General features: G+C 23.6%; 5 protein-coding genes across 5 annotated transcripts; 2 read left to right on the top strand and 3 right to left on the bottom strand. All coding sequences in view use genetic code 6, as the record gives it.

Annotated features, from left to right (window-relative positions):
- Positions 1–77: 77 nt before the first annotated feature.
- TTHERM_001068019 (hypothetical protein) lies at positions 78–1589 on the bottom strand (the record flags this gene model as incomplete). The annotated part of the gene is made up of 5 exons (XM_012799233.1): positions 78–198; positions 460–549; positions 813–902; positions 1166–1255; positions 1519–1589. The coding sequence occupies 5 exons, from the start codon at positions 1587–1589 to the stop codon at positions 78–80; spliced, it is 462 nt and encodes a 153-aa protein (XP_012654687.1).
- A 1803-nt stretch (positions 1590–3392) lies between these two features.
- TTHERM_01068020 (MAC/perforin domain protein) lies at positions 3393–5003 on the bottom strand (the record flags this gene model as incomplete). Its single annotated transcript, XM_001030562.1, has 1 exon — positions 3393–5003. The coding sequence occupies one exon, from the start codon at positions 5001–5003 to the stop codon at positions 3393–3395; it is 1611 nt and encodes a 536-aa protein (XP_001030562.1).
- Positions 5004–6040: 1037 nt separating this feature from the next.
- TTHERM_01068030 (MAC/perforin domain protein) lies at positions 6041–7603 on the top strand (the record flags this gene model as incomplete). The annotated part of the gene is made up of 1 exon (XM_001030563.1): positions 6041–7603. The coding sequence occupies one exon, from the start codon at positions 6041–6043 to the stop codon at positions 7601–7603; it is 1563 nt and encodes a 520-aa protein (XP_001030563.1).
- Positions 7604–8920: 1317 nt separating this feature from the next.
- Positions 8921–9640, bottom strand: TTHERM_01068040 (LITAF-like zinc ribbon domain protein; the record flags this gene model as incomplete). Its single annotated transcript, XM_001030564.2, has 1 exon — positions 8921–9640. Exon 1 carries the CDS (start codon positions 9530–9532, stop codon positions 8921–8923), a length of 612 nt encoding a protein of 203 aa, XP_001030564.1. The 5' UTR covers positions 9533–9640.
- A 1999-nt stretch (positions 9641–11639) lies between these two features.
- Positions 11640–12092, top strand: TTHERM_001068041 (transmembrane protein, putative; the record flags this gene model as incomplete). The annotated part of the gene is made up of 1 exon (XM_012799234.1): positions 11640–12092. One exon carries the CDS (start codon positions 11640–11642, stop codon positions 12090–12092), a length of 453 nt encoding a protein of 150 aa, XP_012654688.1.
- Between the last annotated feature and the right edge of the window lie 418 nt (positions 12093–12510).

Raw genomic sequence — 12510 nt, forward strand, 5'->3', positions numbered from 1 at the left:
AAAAAAAAGCAAGCGCAATAAAAATAAAAAGAAAAAAGAGCTTTCTTGTTTTTAATTAGTTTTTATAATTAAAAATATCACAATCCAAAACAAATAAACTGTTTTTACTAAAGGTTAAGTGTCAAATTTGAGAGATTAATGCAATTTGCTAAACCAGAACCTAAGCCTGATGCACCCATTGCACCAATATAATTATAACTTTTTAAATATTGAAAAAAATATATCATAAAATAGTTAATTCGAAGGAAAAAATGAAGAAAAAAGATGAAATAATAAGATTAATTAATTAATAATAAAAGTAAAAAATTTGAAAATAAAAGGATGAGCTAATTAAATTAACAAAGAAAGAACAAAAAAAAGCAAGCACAATAAAAACAAAAAGAAAAAAGAGCTTTCTTGTTTTTAATTAGTTTTTATAATTAAAAATATCACAATCCAAAACAAATAAACTGTTTTTACACAAGGTTAAGTGTCAAATTTGAGAGATTAATGCAATTTGCTAAACCAGAACCTAAGCCTGATGCACCTTCGTCACCAATTTAATTACCACTTTTTAAATATTGAAGAAAAAATATATCATAAAATAGTTAATTCGAAGGAAAAAATGAAGAAAAAAGATGAAATAATAAGATTAATTAATTAATAGTAAAAGTAAAAAATTTGAAAATAAAAGGATGAGCTAATTAAATTAACAAAGAAAGAACAAAAAAAAACAAGCGCAATAAAAATAAAAAGAAAAAAGAGCTTTCTTGTTTTTAATTAGTTTTTATAATTAAAAATATCACAATCCAAAACAAATAAACTGTTTTTACACAAGGTTAAGTGTCAAATTTGAGAGATTAATGCAATTTGCTAAACCAGAACCTAAGCCTGATGCACCCATTCCACCAATTTAATTTATTCTTTTTAAATATTGAAGAAAAAATATATCATAAAATAGTTAATTCGAAGGAAAAAATGAAGAAAAAATATGAAATAATAAGATTAATTAATTAATAATAAAAGTAAAAAATTTGAAAATAAAAGGATGAGCTAATTAAATTAACAAAGAAAGAACAAAAAAAAGCAAGCACAATAAAAACAAAAAGAAAAAAGAGCTTTCTTGTTTTTAATTAGTTTTTATAATTAAAAATATCACAATCCAAAACAAATAAACTGTTTTTACACAAGGTTAAGTGTCAAATTTGAGAGATTAATGCAATTTGCTAAACCAGAACCTAAGCCTGATGCACCTTCGTCACCAATTTAATTACCACTTTTTAAATATTGAAGAAAAAATATATCATAAAATAGTTAATTCGAAGGAAAAAATGAAGAAAAAAGATGAAATAATAAGATTAATTAATTAATAATAAAAGTAAAAAATTTGAAAATAAAAGGATGAGCTAAATAAATTAACAAAGAAAGAACAAAAAAAAGCAAGCGCAATAAAAATAAAAAGAAAAAAGAGCTTTCTTGTTTTTAATTAGTTTTTATAATTAAAAATATCACAATCCAAAACAAATAAACTGTTTTTACACAAGGTTAAGTGTCAAATTTGAGAGATTAATGCAATTTGCTAAACCAGAACCTAAGCCTGATGCACCCATTCCACCAATTTAATTTATTCTTTTTAAATATTGAAGAAAAAATATATCATAAAATAGTTAATTCGAAGGAAAAAATGAAGAAAAAATATGAAATAATAAGATTAATTAATTAATAATAAAAGTAAAAAATTTGAAAATAAAAGGATGAGCTAATTAAATTAACAAAGAAAGAACAAAAAAAAGCAAGCACAATAAAAACAAAAAGAAAAAAGAGCTTTCTTGTTTTTAATTAGTTTTTATAATTAAAAATATCACAATCCAAAACAAATAAACTGTTTTTACACAAGGTTAAGTGTCAAATTTGAGAGATTAATGCAATTTGCTAAACCAGAACCTAAGCCTGATGCACCTTCGTCACCAATTTAATTACCACTTTTTAAATATTGAAGAAAAAATATATCATAAAATAGTTAATTCGAAGGAAAAAATGAAGAAAAAAGATGAAATAATAAGATTAATTAATTAATAATAAAAGTAAAAAATTTGAAAATAAAAGGATCAGCTAAATAAATTAACAAAGAAAGAACAAAAAAAGCAAGCACAATAAATAGAAAAAGAAAAAAGAATTTTATTGTTTTTAATTAATTAAAATAACACAAATAAATATATCTACTTTTCATATTTAATAATATTTGTAATTAATTTATATAATTAAATGTATTTCTAAAATAAAAATGACGCTAAAAAGTTGTAAAATTGAATTGCATTATCTTTACTGATGTGATGTTTAAATGCGGTACAATATTAGTTGGGCATAATTTTAAATGGCAACTTATAAAATTTTTTTTGTTTCAAGATAGTTTTTTATAACGCATTTAAGATATTAATTGATTATTAGAATAGAAAGAAAGATCTTTTAATCAACGCCAGAATATTATTTACAATTACCCAAAAATTTCTTACAATCAAGCAATAAATTATATTTCTTGTGAAATATAATTGATTTAAATTTACTTAAAACAATATATTAATATACTTTATTTTTGAAACTGAAACATTTTTATCTTTTTACTAAATTAATCATAAAGACATAGCATATCTCATTATTATCCATAATAAATTTTATCGCTAATCTAGGTTTTAAATAAAATAACAAAATAAATTCTTATAATCAAGCCAACTCTTATTTTAAGTATTTAACATAATAATTAATTAACATAAATTGGATTAAATATAATATATTAATATTAGCATAAATTTAATGATTTTTTTTTAGTTTTAGCTTCGCTTTCTATGAAATATTTATTAATTTATTTTAAAATATATCTATTTTGGTTTTCATTTCAATTAAAACTCTAATTTATATGCAAATTTAAACTAGAAATAATTTTTACATTTTATAAGAAAAATATACTGAAGAAATTTCAACGGAGTTAATATAGGAATTATTGAACATATTAATTAATATAATATAACCTATTCGAAAATTAATCAAAAAATGCTCTTTCTAATTTTATTATAATTTTATAGAAAAATACAAGGATTTACATTATTTAATATTATATATAAATTCATAGTAAATAAGGAATTACATTATTATTTGCTATAATGTAAGGATTCATATTATTATTTTATAAAATTAAAATAATGTAATTTATCAGATAAAAATGATAATCCAATTATATTTAATTAATATTATTTATCTATTATGTAAGAGAATATTAATATAAAAGTGAAATATTTAAAATTTAAATCAGAAACATTAAATATTATAGAAATTTATGATTAATATATAATATGACCAAGCTAAATTGATACTAAAAACATGTAATCTATAAATGAAATACAAATTATAATTCATAATCAATTTTTAGCTTTTAATTAAGTGTTTTAAATTAGCTCTATAACCTAGCATTCGAAACATGAATCAGTTACCATTGTTCTCAGTATTCCTTAGCTATCGAACCCTAAACATTTAGTAGGATCACTCTTAAATCTCAAGCTAAATATGTTATCATCATATGCCACGTACTAGAAAGTAGCGTTATCGTTTAAAGGGCAACTGCTGATTGTTGCTGGTTCTCCTAAAGTTGGATTTCCTACCAAACAAAAACTATTACCAGTAGTAGCAACTATGCTAACATAGTAAGTAGTTACGCCATTTAAAATTTGGTTATTGTACTTAAAGAAGAATCTGTATCCAATAGTACTCTCAATAGGAGAAAGCTAGAGTTAGGTGTTGAATGTAGTTTAATTCTAGTAATAAGCTGATATTTAAGTTCTTGTGATATCTAATAGAGAAACATCATAATAAGTAACTGTTTAAGCTAATTAACTAAGATTATAATTATCCTAAGTATTACCCTTGCAATAATCGACTTAACCATTTGCTAATAATCTATTTTAGCAATATGAGTTAGCATACATTCTTAGTTTAGAGTAAAGTTGTAATATTTGAGTGCTTGATAAAATGTTATTACCGCCTTATGTGAAGATTTTTAGAGCTTCGTGATAAGGAGTAATTGAACTCTTAATTGGCATAGGTTTTGTGAGAGTTTAAGTAGCCCAATTTGCAGGATCGTTGTTTAAATCAGGAGTAGCTCCAATTGAGTATGAAGTCCAGCTTTAAATAGATTAACTAAAAGAATTCAAGCTATTCTATTCTAACTGAGTATTAGTTCTACCTCTCACATTGAATAATGTTGCACTTGCTGAAACATCAATACCTTGATTTTGCATACTTTGAACATCAGTCTTAAGCATCTTGAATTTGTAACCGAAAAGAGAGCCAAGATCAACTGAAGTAACTACATGGGTGCCCCAGTTATCAAAGAAATCGTAATAAGCATTTGCTTCTGTATTATTTGCATTATTTTGATTTAAAGCTAATTATTGTAAATTAAGCAAGATATCGTTGGAAAATTGAGGGTGATAAGTAGGAGAATCAATTAAATCTAATTAGAAGACTGAACATCTTGAATTGGAGACAATATATTGATAAGTGCCACTAGCCATATCATTTTGCATATTCTAATAATCTACACTGGCTCTAAATCTACCTCCAAAAAAGGTTCCTCTGATAGAAACTGATGCTTCTAAACTGCTTGTATAGTCAATCATAGAAGTAACCTATTTTGCAGAGAAAGACATTGTGCAGCTTTTTTGTTAAGATAGCATAACACCATTTGGAACAAAGTAATTTCTTTCAGGATTAACATTTTACCATAAATTATTGGCATATGTTAAATTGATAGCTGCAACATTTTAATAGCCAGGATCAAGACCTTAAGATGAGTGAGGGTTTGAAGTGAAGATATTGTATCCTTATCCAAGATATTGCACGTTTGGAATATATTTAATTGAGCTAGTGTCAACGCTATCATTCCATTAAAGGGTTCCTCTTAAATCATCGCAGTTTATGCAAGAGGCAATCAAGAGTAGAAGTAAGATACTTTTAATTTTTTAGAGTTTCATTTAATTTGATTGGTTTAATTGAGTTTTTTGTTTTGATTAAAATTTTATAAAATCTTACAAAGTTAAAAAGTTGATATTTAACTAAGAAAAAATAGACAAAATATCTTTAATTTACAATTTAACATATTTTTCTTACATGATTCACTGTTCAAGCTAATTAATTTTGATATTAAGTAAAATAGACAAATCACATTATCAAAATTTATAACTTTGAGGAGTTTGATTTAATAATTGGTCCAAATTTTAGCATTCAAATGAAAATTAAATTTTACATTTCAACACATATTTCTTACATAGCTAACTTTTTATACTAATTAATTTTGATGATAAGCAAAAATAGACATTTTTCAATATCGAAAGTAATTAAAATTAATTCCAAAAAAAGCATTCAAGAAGAAATTAAATTTTACAATCCAACATATTTTTCTTACATGATTAACAGTTTTTTGTGCGAATTAATTTAGACACTAAGTAAAAATATACATACCTACTCAATATCAAAATCGATATTAAAAGTAATTAAAATACATTCTACATTCAATCAAAAATCAATTTTTACAATCCGACATATTTTTTATATGCTTAATATTCTTATTAATTTATATAAGCATAAAAATAGACATCTCGCAGTATTATGTTTTATAACATTATCAAGAAGTCTAAAAAACATAAAATTTTCAAACGAAAATTAAAAATGAATTAAAATAATTTTTATTTGAATAATTTTTTTAATTGTTCAAAAATATTTTGTAAATAACTTTTTATATTTATAAATTAATCTACTCTATTAATTATTTAAAAAAATATTAATAATAAAAAAATACCTCACCCCTTTACGAAATTAAATTAATAATGTAAGATTTGATCGACAAAATATAAGCTCATAAATTTCAGTTTCAGACTTATATCTATTTGTATTAATTAGCATAAATGAATTAGCCTTCTACTTTTAATTAAAAGCAAGTTTTAAACAATAACTAAAATTTAATAAACAAAAACATAAAAATACAAATCAAAAATCTAAAACTAATTAAAAAATGAACATTTTCAAAACAAAATTTACAATTTGTTTACTTTTGGTACTTCAAATAATTTGTGCCTAGTAATCTGATTAAACCATATCTTGGAAGCAAAGTATCTCTCCAGGTTAGATCAAATATATCCCTAATGTTTCCTATCTAGGATAAGGATATAATATCTTCTAAGGTAACCCTTTAAGTACTAGCGGAATAGATCCTGGTTTCAGAAATGTCCCTGCAGTTGATTTACTTTATCAAGATAACCTTTGGGATGCAGCTAGTCCTGATAGAGCCTACTTCATTCCAGATGGAGTCAGAGTAAATATTGAAAAGAGCTGTTTGATTACTTTTTCTTCAAAGTAAGTCTCTACCCTAACTGATTACTAAAATAGCTTATCTGCAAAAGTTAGTGGAAAAGGAAGTGTATTTTCTGCCTCATTTTCGGCCAGCGCTGACTTCAAATAGATGAAAGATACTCTTTCCCAAAAGGACACTCAATGTATTCAATCACACGCTACTTGTACTGCTTTTGATCTCAGTTTTTACAATGATATCAACTCTCTACCTTTGCTCTCTCTTTAGCTAGTAGATAAAATTCAATAATTATATTCTTACTCAAATTACACTAACGAGAAAGAATACTATTATGATTTCTTTGATTCATGGGGAACTCACGTAGCTACATCTGTCAGACTTGGTTCTCTCTTCGGCTATCAATTCAAAATGAGTTCTTCATCTGTCTAATAATAGTCTTCACTTGGTTTTGATGCATCAGTTGGAGCTTCACTTTATGGAGTTAAAGGTAAAGTATCTACCAGTTATGCTTAACAATAACTCAATAGTTTCCAATAATCGTTAAAGAGTTGGTCTTCTTATTCACTGGGTGCTACTCCAAATGCTAATCTTGATGCTGCTTAATGGGCTACTCAAACACTTGACACTCCTATGCCAATTAAAACAGAACTCACTCCTATCTACACATTCATCTCTCAATATTAGAATAACGCAGATATTCCTTTAAATTCCACAACTATGGCATATGTTGTCAATGCTATGTAAAATTACATTGGTTAATACTGCTATGATAGATTACAATTCTCAACTGCTTTAAATTCATGCTCAGGTTATGTGAATTAATCCTCTGATCCATATGTAGGATAAAGCAAAATTATGAATACAAAGAGTGGAAAATTCGTTTCATTTGATCAAAACACTTTAAAAGTTTTCTAATTAACTAATAATTCAACAACCAGTAACTAATAAATGTATACAGTAACTAGACCTACCAATAACCAAAATATCTACTAAATTTAGACAAGTAATTATAATTACTGCTTAGGAGTAAGTGTTGCTTAAGATGGTTAACCTTTAGTCTTGAAGAATTGCGCATTAGATTCTTTGACTTTATTTGAAATAGATGAAATAGGATAAGGATTCTAATATTTAAAATTGATGGGTTCAAATTATTACATGACAGTATAATCAACAGCATCAATATCTGATACTTCTGATAACGCCCTAATTGTTTTGTCACAAAACTAAAATGCATGCAGAGGATGTACATTCTTCTAAGTTGATTGAACTATTTTATTATAATAAAATAAAGATAGTTTACATAAAGTAATACATCAAATTTAATTGAAAATTAATTATGTAAGTAACTTATATATCAATCAGTCAACTTTTATATTGTTTTTTTATTAGAATTCAATATTTTAAAAAAATTTTTTTTAATATTTTTTTTTCAAAAATAATAATTTATGTAAACCACTGATTGTACCAACTTAAATCTTTTAATAACTTCATTGATGTTTTTAAAAAATAAATTATGAAAAGAAAAGTTCATCTTAAGGTCAATTTGAAGATACATATCTAGAAAAGAGTAAGAAATATATCAACTTATCAATAGAAATAAACTAATAATTTAGATTCTACAAGTATATAAATAGATAGGAATATCTAGACTTAAATAAAATTTCAAAATTGAGAGAGAAGAGATTTATGTATCATTAATTTGAATATAATCTTCATAACTAATAAAATTATTAGAATTTATAAGATATAAAAATTATTATGTACCTACTAATTGCAAGGCTAACAATTTTTTTAATAATTTTAGATATAATATATATTTTTCAAATCAACTAACAAACAAAAGAAATTATTAATAAAATTTTAAATAAAAACATTTTACTTTTTTTTCTATTAAAATTCCTCACTATTATTAATTGTTGGAAAGTAGTTTCTAGTAAAAAATTAATAAATTTATTTTATTTATAATAGCAATTAAAAAAATTTTAACCTTTATCATTTAAAAAATAAGTTAGAATATATTTTTACTTTTCTAAATTAATTTAACATTAGTTAATTTATAAATTTGTCCTCTTAATCAATAATCTATTAATTAAATTGTTTCTTTTAATTTAATGGTATTTTTTTATCATTTAATTTTATCTGCTAAAATTAAATCTAAAGAATAATTCATCGATTTTTAATATCAAATCTTAGAACTATTATACCTTTTTAAGTGATTTTAAATTTAAGACTTTGAAAAAAAAAATTTACATATTAAATATCCTGCTTATAAAAAATTTCTGCTGAAAATCTAATCAATAACTAAATAAAAATAAGAGTATATCAAAAGTCTTAATTTTTACTTTTGATTAAACAAATTATCATCAAATAAAGATATTAAATCATTTTGGCTTCGTTTTAATTTGATGAAAAACATTGAATTTAGATTAAAATATTAGAGATATGGCTTTTTTTTACAAAATTTTAAAAAATTAATTTACTATACAAAAATCTAAATATTTTTTATTATTGATAAATTATATTGACTATTTTTATAAACAGTTTTGAATATTTTATATATCATATGATAGGTAGAGATATCAATCAGCATGGTTTATACTCATGTCTTCCAACTAATGCACCACAGTGAGCGCAATGATGTATTTTATCTTAACAGTCATCGTTGCAAAAAGGAATAAAGCAGCAAATTGTGAAGGTACAAAATAGTAAGCAAGCGCAGCAATAAGTACCACTACCTGGTTAACTATTTACAACTGTAGTTGTAACTTAATTGCATTATGGACATTAAATTATGCTAGGACCAATTTAATTATTAGCTGATCTAGGATAAATTCCTTACATTTGCTATTGCTATTAGTTAAAAGCTGTAGTAGAAGGAGGAATATATCCTTATTATTAAGGCTAAATCATTTAGGGGGGTTGAGAATAGTTTTAAGGTGGTGGTGGAGGATAATCCTATGGTGGAGGAGGATAATTCTATGGTGGGGGAGGAGGATAATTCTATTGTGGAGGAGGAGGATAATTCTATGGTGGAGGAGGAGGATAACTTTATGGAGGAGGATAGTTTTAAAAATTTGGAGGATTATTTTATTCGGCAGGGGGTGGAGGATACATTTATGGGGGTTATGGTGGGTACATTAAAGGAGGCTAGCCTACATCAGGAGGTAATTACTAATAATTATTATTGTTATTCATCTTAATATCTATGTATCTATGTATATCTATCTAAATCTTTTGTCTATGCTTTCTAAACTAAGTTATTAGTGCAGATATGAAAATTAATTTTTTTAATATTGTTTGCTTTATCAAATTTTTTTCTAAATAATCTTATTATTAATTAGGCAATTAACTATATTAAAATATGCTGATCAGGAGATATATTAATTAAATTTTGGAGATTGTCAATGTTAATAAGAGTGCTGAATCATGACTTACTTTACATACTTTAATAAGAGAAAATAGCCTTTTTTTAAATTTAAATAAATAGTAGGTTTAATCTAGGAAATTAGAATAAATATTTTATTATTAAAAATATTTATTAATACCTTGTGTTGTTGTTTAAAGTTTATGATACAAGCTCTAATTCTACTTCTACGAAATCTTTTCAGTTTTCAGTTTGAAAATCAGCCAAATTTATTGATAATTTAATCTTATTTATTATTACTCACATTTAATAAAAGAAATTCATAAATAAATTGAGTATAGATAAAAATTGGAAGGAAGGAAGGAAAGAATAATAATTTAATTATGTTTTATTCATATGTTTATTTTTTATGATTTACATGTATTACTCAACACAAAAGTTATATTAATGCTTACTGATCCCAATACAGTTATTTTAAATAGAGAAAATTGTATCTAAAATTTTAAATACAAAAATTAAAAGAGACAAAATTAATAGCAAAAAATTATGTAAAAAACTTTATAAAGCACAATTATATTTACTGAGAAAAGTAGTTAAACTAAACGTATTTTAATAATATCTTTGATAGAAAAATTGATCAAGCTATTTTTCTTTAAAACCATTTTAACCAACCAACCTGCTTAGAAGATTAACATCGTTTGGCATTTGTATCACTTAAAAGTTTTAATATTTCACTAACTCTTTGATTTTACTCCATATATATATTATTCTTTTTAATTTTAATCTATATTTGCTATGATTTATAAATTATGAAAATAATTTTGATATGTTGAATTTAAATAATAAAAAGTAAATAAAAATTGATTTATCTAATTATTAATGATATTTATCAGAAAAAATGAACATATTTTTTAATTGCTTAAATTTCAAAAAACTATGATAAGGTAAATTATCTATTTATCTAAAGTGAATAAAACTTTGCTTAGTTAAAAAATAATTACTTATTGTTTGGAGAAATTAATAATTTTTGGAAATTTAGTTAGATTTCATTATATAAAATTAATAATCTAAAAAATTTGTAAAATAAATATTGAATTAAACAAATATCAACCAAAAAAAGTAAAAATAAAATCTCTAAAATTCATTTTTATTATTTTATTTGAATGTTTTTGTTTTTAATTTTTTTTATTGATAAAATTAATTATATTAATTAGAAAAATAATTTTTAAATTGCTAAAATTTTAAATTACCAAAATTATTTTTTCTTTCTTGAAAAAAAAATTTTAAACTTCTCTTATAAATACATGGGTTGATGGATTATTTGATTTTATGATAAAGCTTAATAAGAAATATATAATTGACATAAATATGTTTTTTAAATATCTATTAATTATTAAGGATAGTATTTGCTTGTCTAATTTAATTGATTGTTGATAATAAGTAAGAGAAACTTTCATTCAATCAGCTGCATACAGTTCATATAGAACTACCTATGGATTTATAGTTATGTGAAACTTAATATATTTACTATAACTGATTATTTAAAGCATTTCTGATTTGTATTAATTAATTTTTGCATTTTTCATGCGGTAGAGTAATGAGGATGTTGCGTGAGAAAATAAAAATCCATTGCTATATCTACTTAAAAATATACTTATGCCATCCTTTGGTACTATTTAGGTTGAAATCCATTATAAAGCTTAATCCTAAATGTATTCCTCTTCAATAGCTAGCAATTTTAATTTACAGGTACATTAATGAGTACGCTATATCAAAAATGTTACAGCAATACCATTTTTTAAACTAAATGAAATAGCTTTTTAAAGTTCGTAATATAAGCATTTTTTATCCTCTTTTTCAGTCACCTCGTGCTAATATGTTAGCTTATTAGCAATAAAGTACTATTTGATATATTTTTGTCTTTTATTTAAAAATAGGATGCATTGTTCCATTTAGCTTATATTATAAATCCAAAAAACTTTCTCTCTAAATAACGTTTTAAGAAATTAATTCCATTAAATTGTAAGTACTAAGATAATAGCACTAAATGCAAAAATTATATTGACATTAAAAATAGTATTCTAGTTCTACTTTATACTATCAATAATAAAGTAAGCTATAATAAGACCTAATTAAGCTAAAAAGTTGAAAAAGCTCAATGGTATGGTTACACTTAAAATACCTAAAATTATTATGTCTCTGTTTAGAAAGTAATAGTTGTTCATACATAAATGCAAAAAGCCACCAAATAAGACTCCAAAAGTACTATTTTCTACATTTTAAAACCGAAAATATAGAATATTAATCAGAATAAATACTAAGTAATAAATTCCTAAATTAACTCCAAAAGAATCATTTAGGAGCATTAATGAAGAAATACTGAAGGTGTGAGCAGCTTAATAGAGAATAGAATAGAAAATCTACCATATTTTTAAATTATCATCTAAAGCATAGTAATTCAAGATCCCTGTAAATACTACAAGAATAACAAAGTTAGTGTAAGCAAGATTCATTAGCTCATATGATATAATAGGATAATCTTCAAAAATCCTCATTGCAAAAAAAAAGATCATATCAAAGAGCAGTAAAGGATAAACTCTGCCAAAAAGTTTTGTGGAGATGATTCCGTTAAAAGAAAAATCAAGCTTTGAAAAACAGTAGTAAATAAATCCTACTTAAAAGAAGTCCATAACTATGAAAAGCATACTAGAAGTTTTAAATCCATTTACTTTACATATCAAGGAAATAGTAATAATTTTATCTATGCTAAACAGGACAACATAACACGAAAAGCATGCTATGAATCCTT

This window comes from Tetrahymena thermophila (genome assembly GCF_000189635.1).
Source record: "Tetrahymena thermophila SB210 genomic scaffold scf_8254489, whole genome shotgun sequence".
Taxonomy (NCBI): domain Eukaryota; phylum Ciliophora; class Oligohymenophorea; order Hymenostomatida; family Tetrahymenidae; genus Tetrahymena; species Tetrahymena thermophila.